Source organism: the organism of the source record quoted next, unplaced genomic scaffold (genome assembly GCF_019419815.1).
Source record: "Pyrus x bretschneideri cultivar Hongxiangsu unplaced genomic scaffold, Pyrus_bretschneideri_v1 Contig63, whole genome shotgun sequence".
Taxonomy (NCBI): Eukaryota; Viridiplantae; Streptophyta; class Magnoliopsida; order Rosales; family Rosaceae; genus Pyrus; species Pyrus x bretschneideri.
In genome coordinates this window covers 202,392-217,184 of record NW_025999802.1, presented here as the reverse complement: position 1 = coordinate 217,184, position 14,793 = coordinate 202,392, and the positions used below count along the sequence as shown (strand labels likewise).

Sequence of the window (14,793 nt, the reverse complement as noted above, 5' to 3'; positions counted from 1 at the left end):
AATTTTCTAGCTGGCTTTGTCCAACTGATGAGAACTAGATCCATATATTATCTACCCCAATCAAAACCACGTGAATACTTGACTTAATCACTCTCTGCAATATTCATCTTTCTTTATTCAATTTTGTAAGAATTGTTGTTGTTGTTACTTTAAAATACATTATTTTCGAATGAAATAAGAAATGAAAAATAAGTGCACGATAGACTTTTTTTTTTTTTTTTTTTCTTTTTTTATGGCTGTCAGATGACTAGTGACTAATTAGGAGAAGAGATATCCACTCGACACCAGTCCACCTTTAGCAAACACAACAACGTATATGGCATGGCAGGCGGGGCAAACTGCGTAGATAACTATAAATAATAAAGTATATGTAATTAAGCAACACATGGCAAATTGGCAATGGCAGGCCAGGCAAATTGGTAGTTTGCTTGTACCGTTCTTTATTCATATACGTCTCTCTCTGCTGCAGCTAAATGGTGTATGAATGCTTTTGTCTCAAACGACGGAAATTGGAATATGTCAGGTATGATTGTTTCAAATTTCAACAACGGTATAAATACAGTTCGGGTGTTAATAAATCAATTTATAATGATAAAATACATGATATTACACTCACACGGCTGCAACTTAATTAAGAAGATGATCGATATTCATTAGAGTTATAATTTATGTAATAAGTTACCCATAACCTATTTGCTTTTTTGTATGAGCATTGAGTCATTGATTCCTTTCTCTTTCCTTTTCTGTAGGAGTTGGTTTTCTGTCTATTGAGATGGAGTGGAACATGATCGATCCGTATATGCCTGCATATAGTGGAAAGTTGAAACTACCTTTTCAATTACCTTTTGCTGCACCCAGTCTCTCCTATTGTACACCTCGATCCATCCATCTCCTAGTAAATATTTATAGTACAATTAACAAAGAGGCAACAAGGTTTGGCCAATTCCTTAATTTAGATGGAGTTATGGAGAACAGCTGCAATGCAATTTCACAACATGTGTGTGTGTGTACAACGTGCATGCATGCATACATGGATTTTTTAGACCAACAATGAGTATGTAAATACGTGTCCAATGAAATGATGAATGCATGCATATATATATGTGTGTGTACGCATAAAACATTTGTCATAATTAACTTCGACCCATCGGATGACCTAATACGTAACCTACAGGTCATTCATTTCTTTCTACCACTCGACTCGACCTTCCCTATTCCCAAAATGAAATTAATTAATGATACGCTGCTGGGGTATTGGGCCCATAATTAAAACTTAAACGTGCTTGCTTAGTCTGATTATTCGCATTTGGTTGGTACGTCGGTTGGTTTCGGCTTTTCCATGCATCCGGGTATTTTCTTTTGGTTGGCTACCTGGTTCGGTTGGCTGTCATATCATACGAATGAATTATGAGGTGTACATATGATTAGTTTATTAATTAGGTCAAAAGTTTGACCACAAAACTCACTCACACGTAATATGGACAAGATAATCTGATTAATTACGTAGGAAGCAGTGTTGTTGTAACTCGTGAGAAGGCTGGCAGCAGACCGATCGATATTAAAAGAGGACACGTACTCTACAAACAAACAAGAAGAAAAATTCAAACGCTCATTTATTTGATCAAATCTTAATTTCCTCTTGGACGGTTCATTATTCTCTTTATTAACTTATATATTATTTGTAGTTGATCCAAATTTATGGTTCTTCACATGGCAACGTGTTCGTGTTTCATTAGATGATCGAATCATCGATAGTACTACTTCAAGCTTCAGCCACCAATTTTTCAAAACATCCATCCATCAATCCATCTCACTCTTTTCTTTTGGCACAATTAACCTTTTGTCTTTAATTACCCCAAACTTTTACGTTTAACAAAAAACGAATATGTTAATTAATTAACATATATGTACCAAAATTCTATTTTTTGCATTAATTTCAACTGTCCAACTACATTATGTTCTCATCATCAAAAGGCATAAAGATATATAATTCTGGTTAATTTGTAAGTATTAAGGTTGTAGTTGGGTTTGCCTTGAAAAACAATTGTATAGTGGCTACCAACGGTGTCGTTTTATATCTTTAACTTTGAAGTTTCTACACCAGTACTTTGCGTTTCATACTCTCATTTGATAACTATTTTATTTATAATTTTTACTTTTTTATTGCAATTTTTACAATTTTAATTAGTTGTAAAATGTTTAAAATAAAGGAAAGAAATTAATAGAATTTCTCCCAATAATGGGCTATATATCTTTCAGACTTTATATGGGGCTATATATCTTTTTTACTTTATATGGGGCTATATATTTTATTTATATAGTAATTTGATTCATGGTAAATTTATTTTTGTCTTAACTTTTCTTAACTTTATTTTTTGACGTGTTATATATGAAATTTTCTTTTATGAACTTTTTAACCTTTAAAAATTCAAATTCTGACAAAATTAGATTTTATCACTTATGCATTGTTGTAGGCTTTATTATCTCAATCTCATCCGTTGGTTTGTTTATCTGAAATCAGACAGTATAAGATTTTATTCATAACAACCATTGGATTTGATTATGTTATTTCAATCTCATCCATTGGTTTATTTATTTGATTGATACATTCTCCGAAATCAAACAAGATTTTCATTTCATAACAACCATTGGATTTGATAATCTTATCACAATGTAGTTATGTTATTTGTTATATTTTCGGTTTAGATCTCTAAACTACCAATGTTAAATTTCGTCATTTCCTAAGAATTTTTCAATTTAGAAAATTAAACACAAAGCACAACATTTTTTCTAATTAATTGCACAAAAAATGGTTGTTGTTTGTATATGTTTTCTTAATTGAACAAACAATTGAAAATAAACCTTTAAAATCACGCCTTAGAGTTAAAAATGAGGCTCACCCATTTCTAAACTAAAAAACCAAAAAAAACCCAAGATTGGGCCCTCACTTTGGTGTGGGTTCCCCTACTTTTTGGAACTAGATGTAATCTAACTTTTTGTTACTCAATGATTGAAGTTGCTAACTCATGTGGTGGATGTAGTTCTATTTTTCAGCCCATTGGAGATGAAATTTTTCATTAAAGCTACAAATGTGGTTTTCCCAAGGCAAATAAAGGCTCAATTGGGGATGCTCTTACGCAGTCATGAGGATCTATCTAATCTAGAGAAATGATAAAGAGATTTTTTTTAAAATGAGACTCTCAATTCTCGTGCTATTACTATAAAATATTGTTAAAAAAAGAATGAGGTGGTGGAGATGAAGGGATCAGGATCCTCTCCTGATCTAAGGATGAGGATTCTCATGATCAAGGAGTGTGGGCCGTTGGATGAAAAATCTAACGGCTATAATTATTATAACTTTAAAGGAACCCCCTGTTCCGTTAGATTTTCATTCAATGATCCACACTATTTGATCATGAGGATCCTCATGAGAGATCCTGATCCAAGATGAAGGGGGGAGGACAGTACAAGTGCATTACACCTTACGCAGTCATGACATGAGGATCTATCTAATCTAATCTTTAATCTAATTTATTGGTAATGTTTTCCCGCCTGCCGACGAGTGCCGGCTCTTTCTTCTTTTCGAGTTGGAACGAACAAGTTGTGAGACTGTCTCCTTCTGTGTGTTGACGTGCCCTAATCACATGCTCTCACTCCCATGTTAACATCAGCCCTCGTTGCCCCTTTGCCCTCCAATCCCTGTCCACATCCAAATCTAAAAGTGTCAGAATTTATTTGGTTTGAAAGGACTATTTAGATCTTGAAAAAAACCCAACCCCAAGGGCCCCAACCCAACCCAAAACTACTTTCTTTTTTGTGCATCGGAGGAGGAGGCGGAGGACCCACCTTCTATTTTTAACCTCTCCTCAAAATTGCGTATTCAATCCATTATTTTAAGGTCAAGCTATTCAATTCCAATAGCCCAACCATTCCATGCTTTTTTCTTTCTAATTTTTCACTTTTTTTTCCTTCTTTCCTATTTTCCCTTTTTAAGTTTTAACGACTGACATATTATGTTAGCTAATTTATGTTTATATTCATGTTTGGGTATATACAAAACAATTATTTATGCAATATTAGTGTTAACATTTTCACCAAAAATTTCCACTCAAAATAAAAAAAAAATTCCTATAAAAATGAAATCTTAAACTTTAAACCAATGACAATCGTAAACAATTATGTAATTAATCGTATTTTCCATCGCTATACTGACAAACATGAAAAATAAACAAAATCTCATTCCCGCCACGACCGATTCATGCCTCCGTTAGTAAACCCTTAATTTGAACAACAAAAAAAACCCTTTAAATATTAGCACAAAATTGGAATTCAAGTTACAAATTTAGACATGGATCTTCTTCATACGTTTGATACGTCAATCTTCGGTTTTGGATTTCGTCTCCATTGTACCAATTGAAAGGGCCAACACCGTCGATTCACCTCTAATTCCCCAAACCGTTAAAATCTTGGTTTTAAAGTCGGTTGGTGCCGTGCCAAAGCCCCGAATAAAAATAAAATTTTAATACCATAAAAAATTCAAATTTTAAAAAAATCCGATTTTTCTTTTATCGTGGATTCATGTGGAGCAGTGAAAAAAAGAGCCAAAAAAGCTGCTTCCTCTCCACTCGCCTTTGCATTCTCTCTTCTCATTTTCTCACAATCCAAACACATACTGTCAGATTCACATTCAACATTTTGATTGTTTTTCACAAGGCCCCCCCCCCAAACCCAACTATTAGGGTTTTTCCTGAAAGGAATCTGTCTTCCTCCTCACGTTCTCTCAAGTTTCCTCGTCAAAGGTTAGAGCTTTTGCCTTGAACTTTTGGGCTGAGCTCTGAGTTTCTGACCACATTTTTAGGGTATTTGTGATTGATCGGAGGATTTGAGTCGAATTCCGAAGTGGGTTCCACTTTTTCTTCGAGGTAAGTGGATCAGTTCGAGTTTGAGTAATTCTGTGTGTTTTAAACTTGAATTTGGTGGTTACTTTCTGAGTAGATGAATGAAGTAAATAAAAGGGTAATCTGAGTTTCCTGGTATGTTAAATTTGGCTTCTTTATGTTGAAATTTGAAAACTTGAACTCATCGAGTTGGCTAGACCGAGTCAAGACAATTTATTGCGACTTTGTTGTTTTATTCAATTTCTCAGCAACCAGACAGTGCATGGAAGAAAAGATCTGTTTCTCCTAAACGGCATTGCTCTAAAGATTCTCTATTTACAAACTGTTGAAAGATGAGATTGATTTAGGGTTCTTCAGATAAACTTTGCTTAGATTAATTTTCTGGAGATTTGGTACCAGTATCAGTTTGAGATTCTTTGAGGATCATACCAAGCATCATTTGGCGTTGAGCATTTGATTGGTGGCTGACAAGAGAAAAGTAGTGTGGTCTGTATCTTGGATTATGGTCCCCGCCACTGAGATTGTTGGCTAAGTCATCTCGTGGGACCTTGCTAAAATTCGATATGCCTATTTTCTTTGTTGGAAAAGTAAGCCTTTTGATCTCAGTTTTATTTGGTTTTCGATCTTGAAGGTTGCAGAAACTCTATAGAGGAAATGTCGCAGAAAACCAGGGCCCCACCTTCCTTTCAGTCAATCAAATTATTGCCCGGAGATTTTAGGTTCTCAGGTCTACCAGCTTCTGATCGATTTGGAAAATCTGATGATGGGAATTTGGGAAATAGCAATGTCATCTCCTCGAGTATTCCAGAAAATGGTGGTTTTGAGGGAGTTGAGGGTAGTATTGGGCCTCTTGGTGACATGGAACAGGTAGACGATTCACCATATGGCAGGAACACAATCTCCATCGAAGACAGCCCCCCAAGGGGTGATGAAGACTTGGATTCTGTTGCTCCATCTATGCCTTCAATAGCTTCATCACGTAGGGAACATAGGTGGGGTGACACCAATCCTTATGCTGTGAAGAAGGTATTTAGTTTTAGCTAAATTTGCTTCTTGGTAGAATGAAGGGAAAAGAACCTTGACTTTCTTGCTTACATGCTGCAAAATCAGGGGTTTTATTTGCCCCTTTGCTTTCGTTAGTTTGCATATACTTTTTTTCGTAGATATTCATATAATCATCCATGCATACGCACAATCAATGTAGATGCATGTGTGCTGTATTATTATTTATTATACATGTGTCCTTTAGTTGCATGTTTGATTGTCAGTTTGTATATAGGAATTTTATGGTGTGTGCCTCAAGGTGTGAGAACAAACTAGTATCCCATTTGCATCGGGAGAACCGTTATATTATAAAATCTCTAGGGTTGTTATCTTATGGCCTGTGCCTTGCAGAAATTAATGCCATACGAAATAGGTGATTCACTTGTGATTCTTTTTTCATATTTCTCTATCTCCATGAAAGCATCTGTAATTCTATTCTGAACCTGCTGACAGCAGATATGACCATGGGATTATAAAAAGTTAGCCGTAGTTATTTGATAATGGTTTGAGTTGATTTTGATAACTTATTATGGTTGTATTAGTCCTTCTTACACATTAAAATTATTGTTTCAGAAGCTTCAATCTTGGTTCCAACTTCCAAACCGTAATTGGGAACTGGGGAGAATTTTGTCGACCTCAGGCGCTGAATCTGTTATATCACTTCCTAACGATAAAGTAAGACACCTTTTGAAAACTATGGCAGTATGATGTGATATTAGTTTAATTTTTGAGTTAATTTCATTTTTTTATTCACGTGTAGGTTGTAACGGTAAAAACTGAAGATTTGGTTTCAGCTAATCCAGATATCCTTGATGGTGTGGATGATCTCATGCAACTTAGTTACCTAAATGAGCCATCAGTGTTGTACAATCTTCAGTATAGATACAATCAGGATATGATATACGTAAGTGTTTATATTGTATTTGTCTACTTTGAAATCTACTTCCGAATTTTCTTTTGTTTAATAAATGCTTTTGTGGGTATAATTGTCCATCTCAGACAAAAGCGGGACCGGTGTTGGTTGCTGTCAATCCCTTTAAGAGAGTTTCTTTATATGGGAATGAATACATTGAAGCATACAAGCGTAAAGCAGTTGAAAGTCCACATGTGTATGCCATTGCAGACACAGCCATTCGGGAAATGGTTAGAGGTGGATTTACTTATTCACAATTTATATGATGGAATTTTTAGCAGTTCAAACCATATTAGCTTAGTGTCATTAATTTGTAGATTCTAACTTACTCCTATTTTTCTTGCAGATGAAGTAAATCAGTCTATAATTATAAGGTCAGTAAAGTGTGACATTTTCTTTTCTGTATTCAATTGTTACATTTAACATTTTATTTTAAATGAGTCAGTTATATAATTGTAGCCTTTTGCTCCTTGAGTGAATTTGATCCAAACTACATGATTGCTGCACCACAATTAAGGACACTGATCATAAGAAAAGACGTATAGTTATGGAAGCACTCCAACAGACATACAAAATAACACAAACAAATAAGAGAGTAAGAAGAATAGAAGTGTCGAATGAAGCAGATAGTTCAAGCACAGCCTTTTATTCTTGCAGAATCATAAATCATCTAAAATAAAGCCTCATCTTGCTTAGGAGTATAAAAGAACCTTTTGTTAAGAAATCAACTCTTATTCCTTTAAGTAATATCATTTGTAACTTTCATGATGTAGCACCTGAGATATGTGATGTTATTTCAGCGTCCCTAATGAATGCTTTATCTCCATATTGGCTATGTATTTAATTTGTGTATAGAATTAGCCTCATTGGCACCCAAACATCTATTTTTCATGTCCATACAGTGGGGAAAGTGGAGCAGGAAAAACTGAAACTGCGAAGATAGCAATGCAATATTTGGCTGCACTTGGAGGTGGAAGTGGAATAGAGCATGAAATTTTGAAAACTAACCCGATACTGGAAGCCTTTGGTAATGCGAAAACATTGAGAAATGACAACTCAAGTCGCTTTGTAAGCTCTCAGTTTTTCACATGAATGCTCTTTCTTTAGGTTCATTTCTTTCTACTTATTAAATTAAGAAAAAGGAACCAGTTTCCAGTCTGGCCATGGTGCAGAGGACAAACCTCCACGCCATGGCTGTGGCCGGTGCAGCTGGGAGGGAGAAGTGGGAGGAGGAGGAGGGACAAGGCTGGAGAAGTGGGAAGACAGATTGTGGTGTATATTTAATTACCCTTCGTGTGGCATTACTGATTACTATGAGAAAATATGTTGCAGGGAAAATTGATTGAAATCCACTTTAGTGAAACTGGAAAAATATCTGGTGCCAATATTCAAACTTGTAAGTTCAGTCCTGCTAAGTTCCCTTAGTGAATTCTATTTACATATGTATTTCTTTTTTTAAAACCATATTTAGACTGACCTTTTATTGTGTCTGTTTCCCCTGTATGACATAGTTTTGCTTGAAAAGGTAATCATTTTTTACTCTGATCCTTGTTTGTAGCTTGTTTAATTTTTCATACAAGTCCATTGTCTAATTGAAATTTTTAACAGTCTAGAGTGGTCCAATGCACTGAAGGTGAAAGGTCCTATCATATATTTTATCAGCTTTGTGCTGGAGCTCCACCTGCTCTTAGAGGTTAATAATTCTGATTACCTTTTCTATTTTCTTCATATATCACTTTATAATATGTAAGATACGTATTATATTTAGAGGCAATTTTGTATTAATTCATATCGTCCATTATGTCTTCTTTTATAGTTTCAGAAAACTATATGGCTGATGACTCTCATACGTGCTTTGTATATAATTGAGTCACAAAGACCCCTCAATCCACACACTCATAATGTTTGCCTATAACTAATTGGTGTATATGTATGTTTTACATGTGTGTGCTGGCTTAAGAAAACTCAGTATATTGTTCCTTTGGTTGTATGTCACAGAGATGCTGAACTTGAAGAGTGCAGATGAGTACCAATATCTGAAGCAAAGCAATTGTTATTTCGTTTCTGGGGTGAATGATGCTGAAGAATTCAGTGTGGTGAAGGTACTCTTTCCTATTTTATGCAGCACACACCTATCTGTAGTCTAGGTATCTATTTTGCCATTTAACCATTTTGAAATATCATGTGCATGTGAACCCACGATGAATCTTACCATTTTCAGGAAGCCCTAGATGTTGTCCATATAAACAAAGAAGACCAGCAAAGTGTATTTGCAATGCTTGCTGCAGTTTTGTGGCTGGGAAACATCTCATTTAGTGTGATTGATAATGAAAATCATGTTGAACCTGTAGAAGATGAAGGTAACAATCTTTGAGAGGATAGAATGAAAGAAAATAGGGGAGCGATATTAACCTTCCCACTTACCTTCTCATTTCAACATTCTCACTTCTACACATGCCTTCCACTAGCATGCAAAACTAAAAATTTAATTTAATTTTTTTTGTTGACAAACTAAAATTTATTTATACTAACAAAGGAATAAAAGTAGTGAGATTTTAATATAATTTTAGATTTGAGTTCTATTGGAGTACACGTGGCATGATGAGAAGTCAGGTTGAAATAAGAAGGTAAGTGAGAAGGTTGCTAAAATTTCTTAAGACAATATATAGCTTAGCTGAGTTTAATACTTGTGTTGGCATCGTATCAATGCTTTGTGCTGTAATTTTCATTTTAAAGGATTTGAAGTTCTTCCACAAAAAGAAGGGACCTCCTTTTTTGAGACAGATTTCCTTGAAGTTTTGTGATTTGTTGATTCCTTTTGAAAGAGAGGAGATTTTTGTTTTTCAATTTTCATAATGAGAACTATTTGAGGGGGTAAATATGGCTCTTGTTGCGATTTATTTTCTTTCTGACTATACAGTTCACGTTGTCTTGGTTTTCATTGGTTAAATGAGTTTAATGATTCAAGTTTCATCTTCAGGTTTGTTCAATGTCGCAAAATTGATTGGATGTGGCGTAGATGAGCTTAAGCTTGCTTTATCAACTCGAAATATGAGAGTTGGTAATGACAGTATTGTCCAAAAGCTAACGCTATCACAGGTAAGAAATCTTTCAGAGAGTTAATAGTTGTCTTGGGTTGTATAAATAAAAAAGATCCCTGAAAATAAAAGAGATCTCTTGTTAATAATTGTCTTGAGCTGATATTATTTCTAGGTGTATCATCGTTAGTTATCAACTTATTAACTCAAGTTCTTTTAAAAATTATGTTCCTTGGGCAAACTTTTGGAACAAAAATGAATCTCTTTCTCTCGGATCACTTGTACAAAAGAATTCAGATGATTAGTATTTGGTTCTGTAACGACCAGGCGGGTTCCTTTAATTGTTGACTAAACTATACCAAGCATACTGATATGATTTTCATGTCCTCCATTTAAATTCTCTTGCATTTTCCAGGCCACCGACACAAGAGATGCTTTGGCAAAGTCAATTTATGCATGTCTGTTTGAGTGGCTGGTTGAACAAATTAACAAATCACTTGCAGTAGGAAAACGGCGTACTGGCAGATCTATCAGCATTCTTGATATCTATGGTTTTGAATCATTTGATGTATGTTTTCTTTATGCTTTAATCGGATCTCTGTTTGTGTATTACATTTTTTTAACTGAACATTTGTTCTTTTTTTTTTTAATCCTGTAGAGAAATAGTTTTGAACAGTTCTGCATTAATTATGCAAATGAGAGATTGCAACAACACTTCAATCGTCACTTATTCAAGTTAGAGCAGGATGTAAGTATCCCATTCATTTTTAATATTATAACTGCAATAAAGACTTGTTGATTCTTTGCTTTCTCTGTTCCACAGGGTTTCATTGAGTTCTAGTTAGATATTTATTGTGTCCATAGAATTTCATTAGATGAGAAAACCATCCGCACTGCACAGCCTGTTTAAAAGCAACCATGCCTTCACAATTATATTTCTCATTTTAGTTCATCAGTAATAATTTAAAGCCAAAATAATTAAAACCAATGATAAGTACGTCGTGCTTGCCCTGTGAATCAAATTCTTAAATGATTCATAATCTATTGGTACATTTATGCTTGGATTGAATTAATCGAATGAAGAGTTTATTAGAGCAGAACACAGGCTTAATTTATTGACTAGCTATTATTTATTCTTTTCAGGAATATATCCAAGACGGAATTGATTGGACAAAAGTTGAATTTGAAGACAACCAAGATTGTCTTGGTCTTTTTGAAAAGGTACTGAGCTTATCCCTTTCCTTCCCTTTACAGTTGTCCCTTGTTTAATGATGATAACCAAAGAAGTTAGTGATGCTTGGAACCCTTGCGCCAATTAGTAGATGAGAACTAAATTTATAGTATGAGTGTCCCTGAACTTCTTGTGACATAAATGCAGAGGCCGTTGGGATTACTGTCCCTGTTAGATGAGGAGTCCACCTTCCCAAATGGTACTGATTTGACCTTTGCCAACAAGCTTAAGCAACATCTGAGTTCTAATTCTTGTTTCAAAGGAGAACGAGACAAATCGTTTGCTGTCAGTCATTATGCAGGAGAGGTACTCCTTTTGATTAATTGATTTTCATTGTTTTATATTCTCATTAATTGTTAGTGTACAATTATATTATATTTTATTTTCTTTATAATTTCTCCTGATTATATTAAAGCACAACTGGCATAAAGAAAATTGTCAATGTACATTTCCTTGCTTGATCAGATTTGAAAATTTCTGAACCGTAGCCAAGCCCAACCCTCCCCTTCGACTCTAAATCGAGGATTGGGTGCTAATAATTCTTCTATACATTATCTTGTAGTACTGACAAAAAGAATAAAGAAAAAGCTTTTTATTCAACTTTTTCTTGCTTGCCTGACTGTTGATTGTTCCACTCAGGTTTCATATGACACAACAGGATTTTTGGAGAAGAACAGGGACTTACTGCATTTAGATTCTATTCAGCTTCTTTCATCATGCTCATGCCACCTTCCTCAGATATTCGCATCTAGTATGCTTAATCGACCCGAGAAGCCTTTAGTTGGTCCCCTGTATAAAGCAGGTGGCGGAGTAGACTCCCAGAAGCTGAGTGTTGCAACGAAATTTAAGGTATGTTGCTTTCCTGTTTTGAAGAACATGACTTTGAGTTCAACAAAGATTATAATTGTGATAAGATACAGAAGTACCTATCTGCTAACTGTGTTCTTTCAATTAACTTATTTGTGTTGGTATTTAGAGTCAATTGTTCCTATTGATGAAACGTCTAGAAAACACCACTCCACATTTCATACGTTGTATCAAGCCCAACAATCTTCAATCCCCTGGACTATATGAGCAAGGACTTGTACTGCAGCAGCTAAGATGTTGTGGAGTTCTAGAAGTGGTTCGAATATCAAGATCTGGCTTTCCTACCAGAATGTCACACCAGAAGTTTGCAAGAAGGTAACACAAGATATCTTTACTTCTGTTTCGTCTTTCAAATACCTTTTACATGTCTCCAGTATCTTATCATTTTTGTTTGCTTTGTCATTGTTGAATCTTGCATCAGATATGGTTTTCTTCTGCTGGAGAATGTTGCATCGCAGGATCCACTTAGTGTTTCAGTAGCTATTCTTCACCAGTTCAACATATTACCAGAGATGTATCAAGTGGGCTATACAAAGTTGTTTTTCCGAACTGGACAGGTAAATTGATGTATTGCTTTTGAGGAAAGGAAAATGAATATGCTACCTGTTGTGGACAGTCAGACTAGTGCATCTGGGTAGAGATAAGACTATTGTGTGGCTATGCTTTTATCATGCCTAGGTTCCAACACTTTTATGCATATATTTGAATGTTTTCCACCGTTCAGATATTTTGATGTGTTTAAATCTATATACAAGATTGTGTAAAAACCTGAGCTAAAATCATTGGTTGTGTCAGCTGTTGGGAATATCTTTCGTACATGTTAATCTTTACTGATATCAAAGTGGTGTGGAAATTTGACGCAGATTGGGGTGCTTGAGGACACCAGAAACCGTACGCTACATGGTATTTTGCGTGTTCAAAGCTGCTTTAGAGGACACCAAGCTCGGTGTTACCTCAAGGAGCTGAGGAGAGGAATCACCACGCTCCAATCATGTACTAACCTGCTCATTGTTTATTTTGGTGAACGTTGTCAAATTTTGTCAAGAAGCATTTGGTTATTTATTCTAATTTACTTAATGCAGTCGTAAGGGGACAGAAAACCAGGAAGGAGTACTCAATATTACTAGAGAGGCATAGAGCTGCTGTTGTCATACAAAAGCAGGTCAAAAGCAGGTTTGCAAGGAAGAAATTCAACAACATTTATGCTGCATCAATCGTGATACAATCAGGTACAATAGCTTTGTTCCTCAATCTTGTTGAACTTGTGCTGACTTTGTTGACATGTTAAAGGTTAAGCAGTCCATCCCACCCAATGTCTATATATTTGATAATTTTGTCTAAGTTTAAGCTATCTTTGCAGTTCTTCGTGGCTGGTTGGTCAGAAAATGCTCAGGAAGTATAGGATTGTTGAAGCCTGGAAGCATGAAGGTAGTCCTGTACACTTCTATCTATTCTAGCTTCCTTGTTGGCCTTTGCACCTACATTTTAACGTTTGTATCTTTCAAATTATTGGTATTGCCCGTCTGGTATGGATTTTATTGTCATGCTTTCCAGTGATGCAAGACTTTCATGTATAAATTGAGCCTCATAATGGCTTTCATCAGGTTCAGTTACTGCTGGTTGGTGTGAGTGCCATAAATGTTGTTTGAGACTTTGTGGGTGTTTGTGCAAGCACTTGCACCAGTTCGTACTATGTTTTCTGTTTGATAGTAATATTCTGCACGGAATCAGGCATATGTTTTATGGGAATAATTAACAGTTAAAGAATCTCAAACAGGCTAACGAGTCAGATGAGGTGCTGGTAAAGGCATCTTTCCTTGCTGAACTACAGCGCCGCGTTCTTAAGGCTGAAGCTGCCTTGCGAGAGAAGGAAGAGGAGAATGACATCCTCCACCAACGTCTCCAACAGTATGAGAGCCGCTGGTCGGAATATGAGCTGAAAATGAAATCCATGGAAGAAGTGTGGCAGAAACAAATGAGATCCCTACAATCCAGCCTCTCAATTGCGAAGAAGAGCTTAGCCATTGATGATTCTGGGAGAAATTCTGATGCATCAGTGAATGCAAGTGATGACCGTGACCAGAGTTGGGATACAGGAAGTAACCATAGAGGCCAAGATAGCAATGGGGTGAGACCATTGAGTGCAGGTTTGAGTGTCATAAGCCGGTTAACTGAAGAGTTTGATCAGAGGAGTCAAGTTTTTGGAGACGATGCCAAGTTCTTGGTGGAGGTAAAGTCTGGTAAAGTGGAAGCAAGTCTGAATCCAGACCACGAGCTAAGAAGGTTGAAGCAGATGTTTGAGGCTTGGAAGAAGGATTACGGGGCAAGACTAAGGGAGACAAAGTTGATTTTGCATAAGATTGGGAATGAAGAGGGAGGCAGTGCTGACAGGGTGAAAAAGAAGTGGTGGGGAAGGCGGAACAGCTCGAGGATAAATTAAGTAACAGAATTATTCTGTTGGAGATGGGCTAGCTGTGTTGTTTATGCTAAACCCCTTCCATTTTTATAGTTGAGGAATGTGGTTGCCGCATAGAAATTGTGACACAGAGTTTAGTTGTTGCAAGCGATTTGGTGCTTTGTTAATTTGTAGAGCAGAGCTAAGCTGAGCTGCTAGTTACTCCGGTATGTATGTATATGTTTTCTTATTTGTAGTGCAAGTTCGATTCTCTACATTGATGAATGATTGAATGAAGTCTTTGACATTACCACAATATCTGGAATGTTGTTTATACGACATACTATTATATAAAGGCAACGAAAGTAGGGGGGAGAGAGCGAGAGACTTCCCTGCTCTCGGAATGC

General features: G+C 35.9%; 1 protein-coding gene across 4 annotated transcripts; it reads left to right on the top strand.

Moving 5' to 3' along the window:
* Positions 1-4,495: 4,495 nt before the first annotated feature.
* LOC103943228 (myosin-1-like) lies at positions 4,496-14,702 on the top strand. 4 transcript variants are annotated; one of them, XM_048572972.1, is made up of 25 exons: positions 4,503-4,922; positions 5,147-5,384; positions 5,530-5,924; positions 6,516-6,617; positions 6,703-6,846; positions 6,942-7,092; positions 7,202-7,229; positions 7,758-7,923; positions 8,188-8,251; positions 8,367-8,380; positions 8,464-8,548; positions 8,854-8,957; positions 9,077-9,215; positions 9,836-9,954; positions 10,309-10,461; positions 10,552-10,641; positions 11,037-11,114; positions 11,272-11,430; positions 11,764-11,973; positions 12,101-12,306; positions 12,413-12,548; positions 12,855-12,984; positions 13,074-13,220; positions 13,352-13,419; positions 13,769-14,702. In XM_048572972.1, the coding sequence occupies exons 3-25, from the start codon at positions 5,553-5,555 to the stop codon at positions 14,429-14,431; spliced, it is 3,528 nt and encodes a 1,175-aa protein (XP_048428929.1). In that variant the 5' UTR covers positions 4,503-4,922; positions 5,147-5,384; positions 5,530-5,552; the 3' UTR covers positions 14,432-14,702. The 4 variants fall into 4 exon arrangements, with proteins under 4 accessions (XP_048428931.1, XP_048428929.1, XP_048428930.1 ...); XM_048572974.1 differs by having other exon boundaries at positions 4,496-4,922; positions 5,147-5,924; positions 6,519-6,617; XM_048572973.1 differs by lacking the exon at positions 5,147-5,384.
* Positions 14,703-14,793: the final 91 nt, after the last annotated feature.